Source organism: Macaca mulatta, chromosome 2 (genome assembly GCF_049350105.2).
Source record: "Macaca mulatta isolate MMU2019108-1 chromosome 2, T2T-MMU8v2.0, whole genome shotgun sequence".
NCBI lineage: Eukaryota > Metazoa > Chordata > Mammalia > Primates > Cercopithecidae > Macaca > Macaca mulatta.
This window is the reverse complement of record NC_133407.1, coordinates 128,901,121-128,923,325: the sequence shown is the minus strand read 5'-3', so window position 1 is coordinate 128,923,325 and position 22,205 is coordinate 128,901,121. Positions and strand designations below refer to the sequence as shown.

General features: G+C 40.2%; 1 protein-coding gene across 45 annotated transcripts in view; it reads left to right on the top strand.

The window, feature by feature from the left end:
- The window catches only part of MAGI1 (membrane associated guanylate kinase, WW and PDZ domain containing 1), a 678,422-nt gene extending 660,035 nt beyond the window's left edge, over nt 1-18,387 (top strand). For 30 of the 45 annotated variants that reach the window (XM_077993285.1, XM_077993281.1, XM_077993279.1 and 27 more), the window contains 5 exons: nt 7,057-7,150; nt 7,280-7,340; nt 8,385-8,528; nt 10,581-10,719; nt 14,791-18,387. In XM_077993285.1, the coding sequence (XP_077849411.1) occupies nt 7,057-7,150; nt 7,280-7,340; nt 8,385-8,528; nt 10,581-10,719; nt 14,791-15,545 (1,193 nt within the window). In that variant the 3' untranslated portion in view covers nt 15,546-18,387. Of the gene's footprint in view, nt 1-7,056; nt 7,151-7,279; nt 7,341-8,384; nt 8,529-10,580; nt 12,635-12,750; nt 12,840-14,790 lie in introns of those variants that run through there. The other 15 variants (XM_015130467.3, XM_077993301.1, XM_028844352.2 and 12 more) reach the window with 2 other exon arrangements.
- Nucleotides 18,388-22,205: the final 3,818 nt, after the last annotated feature.

Here is a 22,205-nt window from a genome sequence, read left to right as displayed (position 1 = left end):
ACAACAAAGGGTTTCGATTATTACATCAGTTAGTTAATAAAGCAGTGGCAGAGTCTGAGAGGATTGACTCCAATTTTTTAAAAAACAGTTCTACTGAGGGTAAAATGCTATCAAACAGCAACACACTGCAGAGAAATCTTTCGTTAAAGGAAGAGCCCCGTGATGTGGCAAACTTCATTGTTGTCTTTTTTTAAGAGGTTGCCACAGCTACCCAACCTTCAGCAACCACCACCCTGATCAATCAGCAGGCATCAACATCAAGGCAAGACCCTCCATCGGCAAAAAAAGATTACAACTCACTGAAGGCTCAGATAATCATTATTAGCATTTTTTAGCAATAAAGTATTTTAAAATTAAGGTATGTAATTTTTTTAAACATAATGCTATTGCACACTTAATATAGTATAGTGTAAACATAAATTTTATATGCACTGGGAAACCAAAGAATTTGTATGACTCACTTTACTGGAATACCTGCTTTTTTATTGCCATGATCTGGAACTGAACCCATGATATCTCCAAGGTATGCTTTGTGTATGAATTTAGACACATTTATTTACATGCCATGGCAAGATATCAAACAGACTAACCCAAAAGAACAGGACCCAGGGATTGACTTTCTGGGTTTATAATTGGTCAATCTTATTGTGGGAATGAGAATGTCCAAAAAAGGAAGGAAAGAAAGTACTCCCCAAGTGAAGAGCTTAGAAAAAGAGTTTGAAGTCAGTAAAAACATAAATACTTAGAAGAGACTTATTCTACAGTGTAGATAGTAGATGTTGACTTAATGAAATACACAGCTGGATGCAGTGGCACACGCCTGTAATCCCAGCACTTTGGGAGGCTGAGGCAAGAGGATCACTTGAGCTCAGGAGTTCCAGACCAGCCTTGGCAACATGTTTAGAGTAGTAGAGACGTCATCTCTACTAAAAATTCAAAACAATTAGCTAGGAGAGGTGGCTTGCACCCGTAGTCCAACTATTTGGGGCAGGGGACAGGAGGCACTGAGGCAGGTGGGTGGCTGGAGCCCAGGAGGTGGAGGTCGAGCTTCAGTGAGCCCTGATCATGCCACTGCACTCCAGCCTGGATGACAGAGTGACACCCTGTCTCAGAACAAACAAAATAAAACAAAATATCCTGGAAAAAAAACTTTTAAGCCTGAACACCAAAAATTATCATGCAGGGTGGATTATCCAATAACATTGGCATTATAAAGGCAATTTTAAAATTTAAATACATAGGAAATATAAAATTCACATAGATATCTTGTGCTACCTTGGTTAGAAACAAGTAAACATAAAACTGGTACAAGATAGTTGAGGATTGTTATTTTTTATGGCAGTACATGTTCTGCTGAGCATCCAAGATGTTTCAGAAATTTGGTTGATATGATAATAAACCTCTTCTCTAGTTACTTTGTAAGTGCCAGAAGCCAGGTAAAGGGAATCAAGTCTGGCAAAGGATGAATATGTGATGCGCTTTTTTTTTTTTTTTTTTTTTTTTTTTTTTTTTTTTTGAGATGGAGTCTCGCTCTGTCGCACAGGCTGGAGTGCAGTGGCACGATCTCGGCTCACTGCAAGCTCTGCCTCCCGGATTCACGGTGATGCTTATATTTTAAGTGGGTCTGAGAAACAGCATCTTTGAAATTAGAGTTGAAGCAGGGGAGTTAGATTTCTTGAAAGATGTGGGAGATCCAGGAGGATTTTGCAAACCCCTAGAAGACAAAGGTGACCATTACAGTTCAGTGAAGAGATAATCACGCTGGATCCACTTCCTTTCGGTGAAAGTGTGTTGGACATAGTTGATTCCAAGGTACAATGGAGGTGCCGATGCCTCAGGTCTCCTTCAGATCTTTTACTCTAATATTTACTTCATCAAGTGGCCCAAAGGCCATTTGTTTCATGATATCTACAAGGAGACTGAAGGCCTTAACTCAGAGTAGTTTCTGAGCTCTTAGAAATCTATCACGTCTGCAGCCAGGCATGGTAGCTCCCGCCTGTAATCCCAGCACTTTGGGAGGCCAAGGTTGGCACATTGCCTGAGCTCAGGAGTTCAAGACCAGCCCAGGCAACATGGTGAAACCCTGTCTCTACTAAAATACAAAAAATTAGCCAGGCATGGTGACACATGCCTGTAGTCCCAGCTACTTAGGAGGCTGAGGCACAAGAATTGCTTGAAACCAGGAGGCAGAGTTTGCAGTGTGTCAAGATTGTACCACTGCCCATTCCAGACTGGGCAACAGTGAGACTGTCTTCAGAAAAAAAAAAAAAAAAGAATCCATCACATCGGGATACTATTCTTGAAACCCCAGGAGGCCCTTTGAAAAGATGCTGTGTCATTTGTGCAGTGCTTGAGTCTACTCTGAGTCTATTTCCATGTCTAGTTCATGCTACCTAATTCTTTGTTCTTGTCATCTGTCACCTCATTCTTTCTCCAGTTTCACTTATCTCAGTCTTTAGTTTCCCTCACTCTGCTTCCCACATTTCTCTCTAACTTTTCCAACAAAACCTCCAAAACGTGATTCCTCTTTCCTTGGCATTATTGTATGTTAGAAGGTCTGGCAGGAGTGTTTTCACAGCCTTGGTCAGGCCAAGGTTTGGGGAGTCCTCACCTTTGCTAATTTGATTCTCTTTGGGACCAGGGTGGACAATGGGGGAGGGCAGAACCTTTTCTCCTGTGAGATTGGGCAAGGAATGAATGAATAAATACACAATGGCAGCACAGAAGGGCCCAGAGCATAGCTGAACATACTGAATCTGAACTTGAAATCTAAGAAGTCAAACATTTGCATTGTATAGAGATGCCCCATGGAGTAGGAGAGAGACTTTAATCAGACAAGGACAGACACTTACTGAGCCAGGTAACATAGAATCATCAGATTGAGTCAAGTTCAACATGAAAATCTTTAGGAGCTTAAAAATGCTTTATTTGAATAATGGTCCTAAATTTGCACTTCAGATCACTCTGATTCAAAGTATTTGCTTGCGTAGGAGGTAGAACTTGGCAACATACAGATATTGCTGTTTCCTTGGCAAAGGCATTAGAATAGTAAAAAGTCTCCCAAAACTTTTCAAATATTTATGGGATTCAAATTTTCCCGTGCTGCCCGTAGATATTTATTACATACGTGTTTATCCAGTAAAATATTTATGACAGGAATGATTGTATCCGTTGTTGATTTGCTTGGCTTTCAATGTGGATTCCACAAGGGGAGGCTAAGGATATTAACATGGGAACAAGGTTAGAATTGTAATCGCTTGTCACAGATAGATAGGTTGAAACCCAAGATGGAAGCTGCTGTCGGAAGAGTAAGTGCTGAGATTTGGAATAGTCCCTGGACAGGGCTGTGAGAGCTAGGATTTGCTTCCCTTGATACATGACTGCTATGGAAAGTGTAGTAATCTCCATTTTCACTCCTCTGGGAAAGCTAAAGTAGGTGTAAACACTGTTTAATAAAGGGTGTTGGGTACTTTCTGGAATTTGTCATAAAAGTACCTAATCTGTCCACGTCCCTTGCAGTTTTAAAAGTCGAATACATTGACACCTCTTTCTAATACTGTTGCTGGAGGGCAGGGAGACTCATACTCTTGTTACAGGCCCTTCTTTTATATTTTTTTCTACCATAAGTGGCCACTTTTGCTTTGGGATAAAGCTCTTTTATAATGGACTCATCTCTGTATTTTAAATAGCTAGAGAGAATTTCAGCACATATAATCCTGGTTTAATTCCAAATGAAGAATTAAAAGTTCACTAAAACAAGTATAACTTTATCGATAGTATAAAAACATCCTGAAAATCTAGGGTATACCTAATATTATTTTGGTGCTGCTCTGAAGATGGTTTATAAAATCTAGCCGTCAAAGCAGGATATTTCATGTTTTAATTCATCTATGATACTGCTTGGTGAAGTTGATAGTATTTATACAGTAAAATAAAATTATTTCTTATTTGAAAGGAGTGTTCCAGTTGGATGTGATTTCCTTGATACCAGCACATAATTCCTATATAAACCAAAAACTAAAAGTTCACTGTCAGGCAGGTCCTGGGTTTCATTCCCAGTATCTCCACCTGCTGCCTGAGTGACCTTAGACATATTACCTACATTTTCTATACCCCAGTGTCTTCATTTGTAAACTGGGGCCATAATTATACCTATTTTATTGAGTGGTGAGAGTTAAATGAAGTAATATATGTGGTAATGGACTTAGCACAGTGCTTGGCACATTTAAATGATCATTGAATGATGGTGGTTCATAGATTAAGATAAATAACAAATGAGGAAAATTCAGCAAGCTCAATTCGACATTTGCATGTTAAATGTTAATTTTACCATGCTTAAAATTATACTTCAACCCAAAAAAAGAGTTTCACAGACATACAGATGAGGAAAAAAATAGCAAATAAAGGATAGGAATAAAAATAATAGAGGAATTCTGTATATTGGGTGATTATCTCATGAAATCATGAAAGCAGCAGAAAAATAAAAATAGTTTGAAAATGGAATCTGATCTGCTTAGAAAACTCTGGCTACCAACAACACACAAGAACTCTAAAGAGGAACCTCTGTACAATTCAATAATTATAATCACTTTGATTACAAGGAGACATTGTTTTTAGTATCCTGATTATGATTTCCCCATGGCCTGAACAACCTGGTGATTTCTGAGAGTCTCCATAAAATTAATTGCAGTGAGCAACATGAAGTTTGCTAAAAGACCAATACAGGAGTTTATGAAAGTTCTGGAGAGTCACAGTGATGGCTATACAGCTTGTTTGTCCTATTTAGTGACACAGTGAGCATACTTTATGAAATATCACTGATTCATCACCTTGGTTCTGCTGGTTAACTGCCCTCAAATGGGAGTTATATGAAGGAGCTAGCGTTCCTTCAAAAGCTATGAAAATAATTTTCTGTTATAATAGCAGTCATTAAAATATACCAACAATATGCTTTTAACATTATGACAATAATAAATACATGGTACCAAAAATATGCTTATCACTTCTGAGCAGTTTTTGTGTGCCAGGGACTATTCCAAACAATCTTCTTGGATCATCTTTACCCCAATTTCCTTAGATAATTCTCTTACTCCCAACGTGCAGACGAGAAAACTGAGGCACTGAGAATTTGAGTAACTTTGCTTAAGTCCCATCCAGGAAATCGAAGAGCCTAGAATGCAAAGTCAGATAAGACAGTCTGATTCCAGAATCTGACCTAGTCACCATTGTGCTAAACTGTCTCCCAGCAAGCCTGAGAAACACCACCTCCCCAGCTTGGACGGTCATAGGCTTATTGGTGTAGTAAAGACTCAGAGGAGTGCATAGGAAATGATTGGTAAAACAGATTGTGGGAAACATTGTCCCAAAACATGAATGGGATTCACCTAACAATTCACTTGACTGAGTTATTTTCTTCTTCTTCTTGTGCCTTAGCATAATGGGCTTTTATGGCTGCAGTATATTAACTGTTGAAATCGTATTTCAACTTTCTCATTTTGCAGAGAGTTTAACTTATACAAGGTCTCATAGTAATAAAATTAGTAGCCGTAATAAATGTGTACTGAGTGCTTATTGTATGTCAGGCACAGAGCTTAAACATTGCACATACTTTTTTCCATGAGAAGGGAATTATGGTCATCACCCCCTTTTAACAGATAAGAAAAATAAGGCACACAGCTAATGAGTAGAAAAAAAGTTGATTTGATCCCAGGTCTGAATCTCAAGCCCATGCTTTTAACCACTATGTATCATGAAAATAAAATAACAGGAAGCCAGACCAAAGCTGAGTAAGATCCTTGGGAAATGTAAATGGAAGATAGACCACAGATAGTTGGGATTTGTGGGATGTCTTTTGTTCCAGAACTGCAGTGGAAAGATATATATTCCAGGTATCTCAGTTTGGAATAGTTAACATATTTTCCCATATAATAGTTAAATCTGATGGGAAGATACATGTATTCAGCAAACGTGAAAGTGCCTACTATAAGCCATAGGTCTCCTGGTAACTTCTAGGCTTAATGGTTCACTGAATTAAATGGGCATGCACAGGTGAATCTTATAATGGAACCTAACACCACATTTAGCATTTTCTTTATTAGAAAATGTATGGCAAGTTTCAGTCAACCTACAATTAAATATTAAAAATACAACTTGCTCATAGTTGGTTGCTACTTGCCTTGATCTTAATGAAGAAATTATTAGTAAAGAATATATAGCTATCACTATAGGAATGATTATATTTTAGTAGTGCATGTTCGTGTGCAGTCTGTAGTTGCACTTTGAGTTTTTGGATTCAAAATCTCCAAACTTCTGGAGATGATGAAGTTGCTTGTGAATGTGATTAGCGGAGAAAAAGGTCAACTTATATAGGGATATAATCATGTTCATTTCATGGAGGTGGCTTCATGATTTGTATAACTTATATTTACAAACTCTGCCTCTGACTAATGCAAATTTTAAAATTGACTTTTCATGAGTGATACCAAACAAGATCTGTCAAGAGTTCCATTATTTTCAGTTGTGCTTTATTAAAAGCAATGGGAAAGAAAGTAGATATTATGTGTGTGTTTAACAAGATGTTAGTACACTTCTGATTTTAATATTCACTTGAGGAAATCAAGCAGACCCACTAAATATTGCTGATAAATTGCAGGAAACATTGGCAGAGACATTTATTATCAGCCTTTAAAGTTCTGGGAGAGAATTGTGCTGTGGTGCAGCACTTTGATGGGATTGCCTTTTTGCAGTGGCAGGGGAGGAGTGAGAAACACCTACCTTGGCTAGAATTTTAGAGCAGTGTTTTCTTTGGCAAACTGCGTTTTATTTGTGGAGGTGTCTGTTTGGGAGGAGGGTCATGGGGACATGCATGACCCACATCAGAGAAGATCTTAAAATGGTTTATAAACTCCTAATTGTCTAGAAATTCAAGTCAGACTATTTGAAATGGGGACAGAGAAGTCACACTTGTTATTCAGATACAGGGCTTCTGCACACCTCCTGGCTGGAGGATGTCTTCTCTGGAGCCTTCATTTCTTTATGCTCTGTCCCTCTTTGCAGAATCCTCGAATGCCACCTTGCTGACCAATGCAGAGAAGATCGCCACCATCACCACCACACACACCCCTTCTCAGCAAGGGACCCAGGAGACAAGGTCAGACATGGCTTTGGTTTCCTTTGTTAAAGGGGAAAAAAGTAACTCCCAGCATGACAATATATGTCCTTGATTCTTTCTCAGTTTCCTAATGGGTTGCTCTTGTATTTATTTCTCTCACTTCGGCAGGAATACCACCAAACCAAAGCAGGAATCTCAGTTTGAGTTCAAAGCACCCCAGGCAACACAGGTGAGCACCATTTCTCTTTTTTCTCTATACTTTGCACATTTCCTTCCAACTTTCTCAAGCTATTTTTATGGGATATTTTTTGAAGCACCTTTAATTTAAAAGAAATAACCTTTTGTGAGGTGATTTACCAAATATATACTTATATTTGATTTTCTAGGAAATAACATTTTATTTTGCTACCTTGAAATATTCCTAGATAGCCTTTTTTGGGGAAAAAAAATGAAAAGCAGTAATTGTCACAAGGACCGCCAGTTAGAGAAAGCAAAACAGCCAATATCTACTCATAGTTTTCATAAACATGCTTCTGCCCAGAAAATGTCTTTTTGATAAGGTGTTTTGCAGGCTTGGGAATTTAAGGTGAGATCCGTAGAGCAAAATACCTGTCCTCAGGATGGCAAGGGAGAGTGTGAAAATAATAGCAGGTAAAACAAATTTGAGGAGCTTTGGGTGATGCAAAATTAAACAGATTCCCTTTTTTTGTTTTGTTTTGTTTTTTAATGAAGAGACCGGGGTCTTATGGACTGAAACTCCTGGGCTCAAGCAGTCCTCCTGTCTCAGCCTCCTGAGTAGCTGGTATTACAAGTGCCCAACTGGGTTCCTTCTTTACTGGTCACCTGGGGGCTTTCGGTTGTCCCTTTGTAATTTTCCTTGACTGGGATTTGGAGAGGTTTTGTTGGTATCCTCATGATGGGCACAGTCAGCATTTATTGGACACAGGTCAGGGAGGCTGGGCATCCAGCAGCCAGGTGACTGGTATCATGTAATGAGGAATTGTCCTTCCCCAAATGCAAATCATGGCCTCACTGATTAAATTTTAATCCACATATGTTACATTAAATACACACATGCATTTAGACATGCTCATAAATGTTTTCAAATTCTGGATCTCTGACTTCTGAGATTAATGAGGATGAATCAAGATGATTAATAAACAAGAGTCACCAAGATGGGGATAGAGGTTGTGCCTTTTTGCCAAGAATGTTTAGGAAGACTCCTATGGATATTAATTCTCCTAGAATGATTGCATTTAATTTCTTTAAATAGGAGCAAGACTTTTACACTGTGGAACTGGAAAGAGGAGCCAAGGGATTTGGCTTTAGCCTTCGAGGAGGCCGAGAGTATAACATGGACCTCTATGTTCTGCGCTTAGCAGAGGATGGTCCTGCAGAGAGGTGTGGAAAGATGAGGGTAAGTGGAGAGAGGAGTCTGGGGTAGGTGCAAATAAACCATCTGCAGTGAATTCTTGTCATATATTGTTAGAATGTTAATGTTCATAAGAATTACATTTTCTGTGGCTTTCATGATTCTCTTAAATGCATGACTCCTACCCTACCAAATATTTCTCCCTAAAGCACAATTGTAGCTGCTAAAGTTAGGCGAACACTTCCAACTCTTGGGGTTGATATAGGGAATAAGGGATTTAAATTACTTATAAACATATTAAAGTAGGTATTTTTCAGAGCCTATTTCTGTAGTTCTTGTGCTTAATGTCATGGGGCAGGCACATCACTTGACAGGAATTCTGGGGTACCCTGGGATGCTTAGAGAGCAGGAAAGTCATGTGGCCCTGTAGATTCTGGGCAGTGAGGTCTACTCATCCTCTAGCTGGCTACCAGTGGTCTTACCTTAGGCTTAGAGAGAGCAAGTCTACTCTCTGTCTTAGCAAAGAGCCAGGGCTCTGTGGCATGAATATTCAGAGTTGCTCTGTAGTAAGAGCTACAAATTTTAAATACATAAATGCCAAAAGTCCACTCTGCTCTGTTTCACTAATATCTGTTACTGTAGATGAATGTGCTGTTCTCCTGGGCGGATTAGATAATTAAGAAAACATAAATCATCTACTCATAGATAGGTCACATAGATTGGGACTTGCCCATGGAGAGCCATTTACAACAAATTAAAAGAAATCAAGACAGTCAGGCCAGGAAAGGAAAAAAAGTGAATGCAGTTGAGCCTCAGCAGAAAAAGGAAAAAACTGATTAAGGATGAGGATCATAACACTTGAACTGAAGCCACAATCTTGATGTTTAAGTTTCTTCAGAGTGAATTTTTTAACATTTAAAATTGAGAAGGTAGAGCATGAATGTATTTTACGAAAATGGTATGTAGTAAAAATATAGTGTCCAGGGTCAAACAGTATACCAGTTTCTCTCATATCCTTTTTTTTTTTTTGCATGTACATATACGAGGGAAGATACATGGTGGTATATATTTCTTTTGTTTGAATTTCAGACATAAGGAATTTATTTTCCCTTGCCTTTTAATCACTTAAAAATGTTTTTGATCAAGTGAAATATTATTATGCTATTTTGTATAATGGCGTATAGTTTACAAGACAGGTTTACATGTATTACCTGATTTGATGCCAGCAGCTTAGTGGGCATGGGTGGTGTTACCAGCCTTTTCTACAAGTAAGAAAGTAAACTCCAGAAAGTTAAGTACTGGGAGCAAATCAGTTACCAAATGATAGGATTCAAATTAAAGACTGTAGACTTGAAAGCCAGTGCTATTTCTCTTCTTTTTAGAACATAAGCTCTATTTGAGTGGGGATCTGCCCTGTCTTATTTATTCTTTAATTCCAGTGCCTAGAACAGTGACTGACACAAAGTGAATGCTGCATTCAGTCTATCAGTTGGGATTATGGTCTCATCTGAAGTCTCACCTGGGGAAGGGTTTGCTTTTTAAACTCACTCACGTGGTTGTTACCAGGATTCAGTGCCTTTAAGGCAGTCCCTCATTTCATTATCATGGAACTCCAGAGGATGGCTCATAACATGCATCAGGGCAAACAAGTGAGAGAAGAAAAGAGAGCAAGTAAGACAGATGACAAAATCATTTTATGACCTAATCTTTGAACTGATACCATGTTTGCTATATTCTGTTTATTAGAAGCAAGTCACTTGATCCAACTTACATTCAAAGGCAGGGGGATATTACACAGATTGTGAATGCACAGAGGCAGAAATCATGGGAGCCTTCCTAAAAGCTCCCTCCCCAACCACTAACATGCCCTTACTGCTTTTTTTTTTCCCCTTTATCATGTAATTCGGCATACATGTAGTTTTCTAATTGTCTTAATTGTCTTTCCCTCTTTAGAATATAATCTCCATGAGGGCAGGGATTTCTGTTTTGGTCACTGCCACATCCAAAGCAATAGATGTTCTGCCACATGCTCAATAAATATTTGGTGAATCCATACATGAATTTTAAATCTCACCTAGTTTTCTTTTGCTCTGACAGATTGGTGATGAAATTTTAGAGATCAATGGTGAGACCACCAAAAACATGAAGCATTCTCGAGCTATAGAACTGATTAAGAATGGTGGCCGCAGAGTTCGTCTGTTTCTGAAGCGGGGAGACGGCTCAGTACCAGAATATGGTGGGTCAAACTATGAAAACATTCCTTCCTTCCCTGGCATGACTCCATGAATTTGTCTCCAGAACGGCAGCAGGAAAGTCTTTTTTGTTTCCCCTATTCACCAGTGTCTTACCAGCCTCTCGCACCATGTGATTATTTGCCTCGCTTGTTCTGAAATCTCTACACATTTCATCCTTTTGCTTGCTTACGTGGACTGGGGCATGGCCTAAGACAAGATCTTTATAGCCCCCTTTCTGATAATCAGAGAGAACATTTTGTCTAGTCCGACCGAGAGCGAAGGAATGTTTGTTTGAACTGTGCCAAACTGTTCCTCAGATCCAATTGTTAGCACAAAATGACTATATACTCCTTTTAAGAAGCAGGAAAGCAGGTTTCCTGAGTGATATGTTGAGGCACAATTATTTTTTCCTTTTTGGTTACTTGGTGTCTTTATTTAAGAGGCATGAAATTTTGAGAGATTTGGGGGCTTTGCTCACCTCCTTTATGCTCTGTATACAACACTTCTCCATCCCCCAACTGGTTTCTTACCCCAAATCAGACCATCTGAGCCCACTACTATCAAACAAACAAAAACTGTTAATATATTAGCCATAATGTTTTTAAATGATAAAGGATGAAATAAATTCCCAGTGCTCATCATGAGGGAAACATGTGATTATACCTTTCCTATGAGGAAAGCCAGGTTATACATAGAGTTCCTTTGTCATATCTTTAGACTTGATTTGAGTAGACAGTAATGATCTTTACATAGCTTAGTGTTCTGATGGCAAAATATTGTATATGATAATAATTATGTCCTATTTATTTGAGATTTGTGTTTAAAATTAAAAAAAAAAAAAAAAGAAGAAGCTATGCCCTAGATGTAGGGCTTTTTTTCCCAACCAAAGGTCTACAAAAGTTTCTATAGAAACTGTGATTGAATGGTCCCCATATACGTTGGTCCCCTTTATTAGGGATTTATCTATTATCACCCTCTTTTCTGAAAGTCATTCTGCACAATTCTCAGTTGCATTTTGGACTTGATGATATGTTTAATTCAGATGCAGCTCAAGGAGAAGGATAGCTCTTTGGAGGGCCAGCCTTCCCAGGTGTTGGACATTTGTACAGGTGCAAAATACGAGGGGTCCGAGGTACAGGGGGAGGGTGGGTATTAGACAAGGCCCCTATAGACATGGCCAACCACAGGGGAAGTATTTTGACAACATTAAGATGCTGTGGCTGTGCACTGTACTAAACTTCTGACCATTAGGTGTGTTGATACCACTGAAACTGTGTAACATTGTCTCCCTTTTCTGTCTTCCCTATGCTTCTGTTGGATGTGATATTTCATTTGAGAGTCATCGTCAGTAACCTGTGTACCTTCTCAAAACCTATGTCTGTTGCACTGAGGATGAAAATCCAACACTAACAAATGTTCTTTGGGCTAAAAATAAAGATCATTGAAATACATGGTTTTCCAAGAAGGGTTGAACCTGCCAGGGTTGTGCTACTGTAATGTCTCCATGCGTCACTTGGACTAAATCTCTCTAATTCCATTGATTAGAGTCACAAATGGGTTATAATATGTTAAGTTCCAATATTTTTCTGACCTGATTGGAACCTGCTTCTCTGTGAGGCTATTTTTGTAATGAGTTTTTTGTACTTAATTTAACTGCCGCGGTCTTTGGTGGGGGTGGGAAGGGATTTTGTTCTTTTGTTGTTTATTGTTAATGCTCTCCTATGCCAGTCTGTCATTGTTCCAGTTGTTTGAAAAAAACAAAACAAAAAAGGATGCATTCATTGTCTGGGTTCTCGAGTCACCTTATGGCTGTCTGAAAATGTCACTGTTCCGATTGCGGTCTCTGCAGCCTTATTTGAGTGTTGCCTTAGACTGTCTGACTGGACAAATAAACTCTCTTTGCCCTATGTTAACAAATGCAGATTTTTTTTTCTTTCCTCTGTGTTATAGGGAATCTAAATGTTCAACTTTTTCTCTTTCTCTCTTTCTCTTTCTCTCTGACTGTTCTTGGTGCTGGGCCCTCCCTTCCACAGCGATGATACCTCCTAATATCGCTGCATGTATGAGAAATGAAAAGCTCGGGGAGGCTTGCTTCTACCTTATGGGCCATAATCAAACTACGGTTTGTAGCTCAATCAATACTAGGTGTTTCTGTGCTGTGGCCTAATTTCCTCATTGCTTCTGCTTAGCTCTGTTTTGATATGTTTGGCAATTCATTCTGAGCACCCTGCGTTCTTTGAATTGTAAGTACAATGCTGACCCTGTTGAAGTGTTGCCCTCCCTTGTCTTAAAAGTAGGCATAAGAATCCAGTGGTGATCCAAGTACCTTCATGTATCCAAGTCTTCAAGTGACCTTTGTTAAGAACCTGTTTTTTGTTCATTCTTGTAGCCAACCCAGCATTTAGAAAGAATGAACTTTGTATCATGGAGCCCTGTATCATAGGGCTTTGCTAGATGGGAAGATGAGATTTCCTGCTTGGTCAGGTATCTCTTAGCAAACTACAGTCCCTGGGCCCCATCCTGTCCATAGCCTGTTTTTGTAAGTAAAGTTTTATTGACACATAGCCACGCCCATTACTTTTGTGTTGCCTGTGTTTTTATACTACAGTGGCAGAGCTGAATAGTTGTAACAGAGATGGTGCGGCCCAAAACACCCAAATTATTTACTATTGCCCTTTAGAAAAAGTTGGCTGACCCCTGCTTTTGGCTTTTCACTTGCTTTTGTTAAAAACCCACTCTAGGTTTTGGGAAGTTGTCATAAAACAGGTTAATTGCTAAATATTGACCTTGTTGGCTCATGAAAGATCCTTAAAGAGCCCCAGTGACCCCTTAGTCTCTGACTGTCATACGAGTCTGCCCTCCAGACTGCAGCACCTTGTTTCAGGCGCTTTGCTTGGAATGGTGTCATGTGGATGACTTGTTGGGTTTAGTTGCAACAAAGCATCCCAGCTTTGAAAAGAGCTCTCCTCAATTCAGGACACTGCCTAAAACATTTGCACTGTCATTTCAAATATTGAATAATGATAAATAGGGGCCATTATGGGCTGCCCTGCTTTTAAACATATAGAAACCTTGATGTTATAGGAAGCAGCCCAGTGACTCCAAGCTCTTAGATGTCATTATGACTACCTCCCATATCATAAAGAAAAAGTGCCTCTAAACTGAAAATTTTATCTGACCTCCATCCAATCTCAAATGTGTACCTAGCAACTTCTCTTCCCCTCCCTTTTATTCTCTTCCCCTCCCTTTTATCTATCAGAAAACACCTTTTAAAAACAATTCCTTATTTTTTAATGTATGCAAAAGTAGAGAAAGTAGTTGAATAATACAGATAGAACAGTTTAATGGGCCTTTGTGTACATATCCCATTTGCCAGTCATCAACATCTGACCAGCATGTTGCCTCTGTAATCCCCTTTGCCTGCTAGGTAGCCTGGATTTTTTTTAAATAGAAGTATACTTTTGCATATGGTAAAATGCATAAATCCTGAGTATACAGTGCAGTAGATTTTTTCACTTCTGTATGCACCCATTTAATCACCACCCAGATAAGATGTAGATGATTCCTGCCCTACTCCAGAAAGCTTCCCAGGTGCCCCTTCAGATCAATACCCTAAATTATTTTTAAGTAAATCAAAACAAGTATTCTTTAAAGCAAAGAATATTTTCTTGGGGGTGGGAAAGGGGTGGGCGCAGGGGAGAAGGGTTGGGGGTGGGAAAGGAAGAGCAAGGGATAGCTACAGAGGAAATTTTGATGCCTCTAGACAGACTATTTGGATTGTGCCTTTAAAGACTCAAATCATGACTGATTTTTGTCAGTTCTTTAATGATCTATGTCTCGGGTATGGAGAACATTCAGTCAGCTAGACGTTGAAAGCTACAAGTACTAGTTTTTTTAACCCTAACTACGTGCAGTTACCCTTAAATTAACAAGATTCAGTTGGCTTTGAGTCTGACTGCTTTAACAGTTGTTTGCTTGTTGTGACTAATGAGGTCTCGAGTGTGGGTGGGAGCGGGGACAGGAGCCGAGGGACCCTCATACCCAACTGTTGCTCTCGTTTATTTTCCTGGCAGACCCCAGCAGCGACCGCCACGGCCCCCCAACCGGTCCACAAGGTGTTCCGGAAGTGAGGGCCGGGCCCGACCGCCGGCAGCATCCGTCATTGGAGTCCAGTTACCCACCCGATCTTCACAAATCATCACCACATGGGGAAAAGCGGGCACACGCAAGGGATCCGAAAGGCAGCAGAGAGTATAGCAGACAACCCAATGAACACCACACCTGGAATGGGACTTCGAGGAAACCCGACAGCGGGGCATGCCGACCCAAGGACCGGGCGCCGGAGGGACGGAGGGACGCGCAGGCCGAGCGCACGGCAGCCGCCAACGGCCCCAAGAGGCGGTCCCCAGAGAAGCGGAGGGAGGGCACCCGCAGCGCCGACAACACTTTGGAGAGGAGGGAGAAGCACGAGAAGAGACGAGACGTCTCTCCGGAGCGGAGGCGAGAGCGGTCACCCACCCGCAGGAGGGACGGCTCCCCCAGCCGGCGGAGACGGTCTCTGGAGAGACTCCTGGAGCAAAGGAGGTCCCCCGAGCGCAGGAGAGGGGGCTCGCCCGAGCGCAGGGCCAAGTCCACCGACCGGAGGCGCGCGCGCTCCCCCGAGCGCAGGAGAGAGCGGTCCCTGGACAAAAGGAACAGAGAGGACAGAGCCAGCCACCGAGAAAGGGAAGAGGGGAATCTGAAACAGGATGCCGGCAGAAGTTCCAGACATCCCACGGAGCAGAGAAGGCGAGCTTACAAAGAATGTAGCACCGACCTCAGTATCTGAGACGCTGAGTCACATTCCAACCTTTACCGTGTCAAAGGTTCTAAGAGGAAAGTCACAAACGTGAAATTATTTAGTTTCTTACCTAATGAAGCATCTGACACCTGATGATCCTATGAATAACAACAAACATTTTATGCATTTGAAATCTTATAAGAAAAATATATATGAAAAGTATTGTGCCTGATGTATCATATTAAAGAAAGTATTTTTAAATGCATACTTTTTTGGAAATTATTTGCCAAATGCTGGCCCAAAGGGGTATAAATTTTGTTTCTACGTAACCTGTAGAATCGTCAAGAATTGTTCCCGTTTTTGAGCAATCTTTTTCTCTCCTGGTTAAATGGGGCTGTTGATCATTTTCTCTAAGTAAGGGAATTTATTGATTAAGTTTAATTAATTTGATATAGACTGTTATGTAGTGATATAGTGCTATACTGTAGTCGGCAGTTTTTCTTAAAAGCAAAGAACAAAAAGGCAAAGTTTTATTTGTAAAAGCTGAGGACCCTTTGGGATGGATTATGTTTGCCGATCCTAAAAGTAAGCAAACTGTATGACAAGACTACTATTGCAAATGAAGGATATTTATAGCTAAACTGCGTAGCACAAAGACGTTTTATATTGTGAGTTATAGTTGGTTCAGAAAACAGTTTGTAATCTCCCTGGCCCAGGAAGGCACAGAGACAAAAATGTCGGCCATCTTTACCCGAATACAACCCAAGCACAGATAGTCAGGTTCGTGAGCATCTCCAGCATCTAATTAAATCTCATTGAAGGCAACGCCATCACAGCTTTGCTCAATTACTACAAGGAACAGACAACAAGCATTTTTCATGTTGTCTTGTCTGATCGGAGGCTGAATAGTAGATGGAACGGGGGACAGTGTGCCTGGTGTGAGGAAGACGTAAGATCCCCAATTTGGAAAGCATGCCCCTCCCCCTTTTAGTATAAGCCCATAGTTGCCCTTAGCCAAATTGGGGAGGAGGGAATGAGCCTTGGTGGAAGGAACCTCTCTGTTGATATTTAAAGAAATGAGGGCTGTGGGTATTCATAGAAATGCCAATTTCACTTTGAAACCATAGTCCAAGTCTCTAGGTTGGTAGAAGAGAAAGGAAGGAAGTGGTCCCAGTGGTTCTAGATCTGGTTGGGAAACTTCTTCCTCATGACTCTGTCCTTTGAGTCCTTTGGACAGCAGCACAAAACATAACAATTTTTATTTTTAGACAGACCCATTCTTTTTGACCCCACAGGAGCTGTGGTTGGGTCGGCTGTAGCCCCGGGATGTGGTTTAAGTGGATTACTGCCTAGCTGAGCCAAAATGTTTGCTTGTACCTGTTGGACCACTACAGCAAACCGCTGCTTACAGTGCATTGTGTATTTCCGTAGTACTGTTTTGCATTTTCCATACACAAAACTTTGCAAGTCAATCACTGTTGTTCCCATGGTACTGTAAGGGAAAAAAAAAAAGGAAAAAGAAAAAAAAAAAAAAAGAAAACCAGCCAATCATTGCGTGTACAGAGCTGAACATTGTAATTAATAGAGCCTGTTGGGAAAAAAAAGAAAACAGCTGTTGCCTTTTTTTCTTGTATAAAAGAGAATTTATGACAAAATTTAGCTGTGAGGAATGTGATATGTGTTTATATTTCTGAATATGGAACAAATTGATTCATGGGGATATATTTTAATGTAAACTAAATCAGGTATGTAAAGTTGTTTTAAAATGGGAGACTATATAAGTAATTCTCTAGAGCTTTAGTTGGTTTGAATATCATCATTTCCTCCATGGTGAGCCTGCTTGTGAATTATTAAGCACTTGTTTGCATTCTCTGTTCTTCACTCATTTATTTCTTGCAGTGTGCTATGGACTTAATGCTCTTTCTGTATTGATGAAAAGCAGTATGTGGGCCAATCTTTTTATAAAACACTATGCATATATAAATATTACATTGTTCATAGCTTTATTTGACTTATGGGTTTATACATAACATTAGAATGAGTAGCTATAGTTGTGTGGACATTTATAAAACAAGTTCCTTTCCTGGAACAGACACAATATACATTCTGTAGCTAAAAAGGAGGGAAAAGTCTGTGAATGCTATTTTTATTATTAAAGTTTTCCATACAAAGCATACATTGAGCTGTAGTAAGGCTGAGGAAGAGTACAACTGAACAATGATGTTCTTTTTCATCAAGTTCCTAAGAGCCGACTTGGAGATTTTATTCCCAAGGCTCCACTGCTAGGATTCTTCTCACTAGTTCTAACAAAATCTGTGATGTTAAATGACTGATGCTCTCAATTGTGGTCCAGAGTTTTAAGTAAATGAAATCAAGGTGGATTTTGGGAATATATCCTGAAGTTAACATCTTGATGTCCTTCTTGTTGTAAGATGATTTTTGACATTTTAAAATCTATGTGCTACCCACCTGGGCTTATCTCAATCTGTGGACTTCTTGGTGTGGCAGTTTCTCCTGAATTCCACACATCAGATTTGTTTGGAAATATTGTACTGTACAGGGACTATGCATTAAGCAGAAAGATATAGTTTTCTTTGAACTACTGTAACCTTAAATTGGAAACTGATTCTTGTGAGCCTACTTTCCTTAATCCCGCCCTCCCTCACTTAATGTAAATGTCTTGATGAGAGATGATGGATGAGTATTTTGTATGATGAAATCAAATGATTTAGGAATTTGTCTCCCTCCATTACACAGTTGATGCCTGAAAGAATGTTGGGGGGGGGAGGACTCAACACCCTAATTGTATTTTTTAAGTTTCTTTTGTGAAAGATTTTTTAATGCATTTTTACTGTAAAAATACATGGAAATGTATGCATTCCACAACCACTATTGCTTCTGGATTGATATCTTCCTTGTCTCTGTGTTGTCTCAAATGTATCAGGGTCAAGTAATCAATTGAGGGCCCCTGACTCCAACTTGATGAAATACCATTGTGTTGAAAGAGCAGGACCTATGCCCTTGCAATAGCATAGTGCCTTGCTACTCGAAGTGTGGTCTGTGGACCAGCTGCCTCATCATCACCGAGGAGCTTATTAGAAATGCAGATTCTCAGCCCTACTCCAGACCTACTGAGTCAGAATGTGCATTTAATAAAATCCTCAGCTATGCTGTATGCACATGAAAGTTTAAACAGCACAACACAGTATAGCATAGAACCCTGGTAATAAAACAAACCCTGCCAAGCTAAGAGCTTCATCACTTCTGGTGTGATTCTTGGGCACATTCCTTAACCTCCTCTGAAGACTCCGTTTCCTCATCTATAAAGGGACATACATCACAGAACTAAGAATAGATGCACATCTTTGGCAATTAGAAGAGTCCTCAGTAAATGACACAATTTTTTTTTTTTTAATTGAGGAAGATTTCTGCATGACAGTGAGTACTCCTTTTCTCGTCCTGGCTTATTTTTCAAAGAAAAAAATTTTTTTTTTTTTTTTTTTTTTGAGACAGGGTCTCACTCTGTTGCCCAGGCTGGAGTGCAGTGGCACGATCGCAGCTCACTGCAGCCTCAACCTCCCAGGTTCAAGTGATCCTCCCTGCTCAACCTCCCGAGTAACTGGGACTAGAGGGGCATGCCACCATGCCCAAATGATTTTTGGTATTTTTATAGAGATGGGGTTTTGCCCTTTTGCCCAGACTGGTCACAAACACCTGGGCTCAAGCAGTCTGCCCAACTCAGCCTCCCAAAGTGCTGGAATTACAGGCATGAGCCACTGTACCCATAAGAAAAAAAAATGTTCTCCCTCTATTAAAATGGGGAGGAAGGCCTTTTAATTATAAATAGTATGGTACATACTATTCAACAAAATACTACACTTACCATTGCTGAGGAATATGAAACCAAAATGCTGTGCTGTGAAAACTGAGACAAAGTCATCTCTAAGTCCAACTTCAGGAGGTAGATATGTGTGTGGAATTAGACATACTCCCAAGTCACACTAGATACAAAAGTTAACCATTCTCAAGTGACCTAACATGCATGTGGGTGGATCGGGTAGTTTTGAATAACTTTGCAGTTTCCTTCACACAGTTTTTGGGTTGTTCCTTTCTAGGACTTAGTGTTTGGGGTTTTCCTCCAGAACCTAAGCTCCTGGGCATTCGAAAAGCATTTTGTTGAATAGTAGGCCTTCCTCCAATCCATCTCCTTTGCTGTATTTTGTTTTGTCACCAAGATGGTAATTATGAACTCTGCTCACTTCTCTAGTATCTCCTTTATTAAAGATGGCATCTCAAAGTGGTCCCTGGCTTAACCAACAGTTGAAGCTGTTTGTAAAGCCCTTATACCATGCAAGTTCTTGGCCTGCCATAAATAGCCACACCAAATGTGCAGAGACTCAATTATGCCGTCAGGATTTTTCCAGCTGGTGGGCAGTCCGAGACCACCTGTGGTGGCCTGCATTCATCGTAAAAGGAAAAGCCCTTTCAAGTTCCTCCAGGTGATTTCTCCTATGAGGCCGAACACCATCAGCATCGTGGATGTTTAGCACAGTAAGATCCAAGTACTTTGGCAATAGACATCATTAGAAGCTAATGTGAAGGGAAATGCCCTCTCCAACATAATTATTTGGGGTGTTTTTTGCAAGAGTGGATCTTCTGTGAAAAATTTTTGACTACTTCCTCCCACCCCCAAGTGATGTTTTTATGCATTGTGGTCATTGTTATTGTCAGGGACAAGAAGCGTGTGGCTTTACTTCTATTAGTGTAGATATTAGGTGTCCAATGGATCCAAAGCACAAGATCTCTTTGCAAGTACATGTATTTAAGCAAAGTAGTGATAACTGTTGAATTATACAGTAAATACTCAAGTATTACATGCAACTGCTACCCTTGACTGCATCACCTTTCCACCTAACTGAAAAGTCTTTATTGTCATGTCCCTGGAGGGAATAAAGGCATGGTCTTCACAGCTGAGAGCTCTAAACACCACTCCATTAAGTACTGTACTTTATATTTATCCTAAATTCTCTTTGGTCTCATAAGATTGTAGAATTGAAGGGAAAATAGCTCAGAAAGGCTGCTCATCCCTACATGTGTAATAGGCAAGGCTTGCAACTCTATTTCTCATTTTCTCAACACATTTATTGACGATCAGCTCTGTGCCAGGTACATGGTGGGGCCTAGAAATGCCTGGTTCCTGGTCTCAAGAGCTCGTAGTTGGTGGGGAGAAGACAAATGCTTGCAAACTGCATACCAAGCAGAAGCACAGGGTCCTCTGATAGCAACTAGTAGGAGATTTAGCCAGATTGAAGAGGTTATAATTCAACTGAGGCCAGGAGGAAAAGGAAACTAATCAGTGAAAGAAGGAACAAAGTGCAGGCTGAGCAAAGAGGCCCAGGTACGAGGGAGTGTGGCCTAGAAGGGAAAGGTTGCATTGTGAAGGGAATAAGGGTTGTGCCAGGCTGGCCTTGTTCCGGATTTTAGAGTTCAGAGTAACAGAAGACCATTGAAGAGTTCTAACAGAGCCTCTGGTGAGCTGTGTTGTGTTCAGGGAGGGAGTGGTGACCAGCTCAGGTTTAAGTTTGAGAAAGATGCCTCATAGCACCATGGGAGAGCAGACTTGGAGAGAGGTGGAAAGAATCCAGTTAGGCCGGGGCTGTCCAGCAAAGCAACTGTTACCATGAAAACTCTCCTGTACCATGCAGTTCTCATAGTTCAGAAGTCCCCAAGCCCATGTTTACCTTCCTCTTACTAAAAGAGTTCATTTTCTTTCCAACCTAAATCCTTCAGCTTCTCTTCCCTATACCTTAATTAATACATGCAGAATACTTTGTACCCAATTTCTTCTGTTAGATAAGGTCCATCATTTACTATTCTACTGGGTTTTCTACAGGTTTACAAATTCCCGCCTCACTAGCCTTTTTTTTCCAGATCCTTGTTTCAAACGTAATCTTATTTTCTTATTTTTTTTGAAGTTGACCGCATCTTTCTCAAGTTACAGAAGCCTGTCTATGTATTATCCATTCTTTGCTAGCCATTCCCCACTTTTGAGTGTGAAGAAAGGAACCACTCACTCCTGCGTTACCCCATTTTTAAAAGCAGTGTTTTTATTTACAAAACAAACGCATATTTACAATACGAATGCATATTTACAATAAAAGATTCAAGCATTTCAGGAAAGTATAAAAAGTGACATTCTTCCCTACACCTGTCAATCCCAATCCACAGAAATAACTGTTATTAGCAGCTTGATTTGTGACATTTCTAGTCTTTTTCTACGTGTGTGTGTGTGTGTGTGCGTGTGTGTGTGTATATATATATAACTGTATGGGTATGTGTATGTATATATAGTTTTTATGGAAAAATGGGCCATTAGCCCTTACTATGTTATGAACTGTTCCTTTATCTTACATATTGTGGGTATTTCTTCAAGTTAGGAGTATGTATGTATATATAGATATACACACACACATTAAAATAAAGCCTCTTATACCTCACTCATTCCCATTCTCTGTCCTTCTCTCTCCCCCACTCTTGGATTAGCTTCCTCACGGTTCTCTGCCTTTTGCCTATGCCACCTACCGATTCCTCTCCCTGTAGCAGGCAGAGCTCCTCTCTTAAAATGTCAAGTGAAAGGTTAAAGTCCTTAGAGTAGGCTCTGAGGTCCTCTGGGATGTGGGACCTCTTTTCCTCTCTGGCATACTCCCA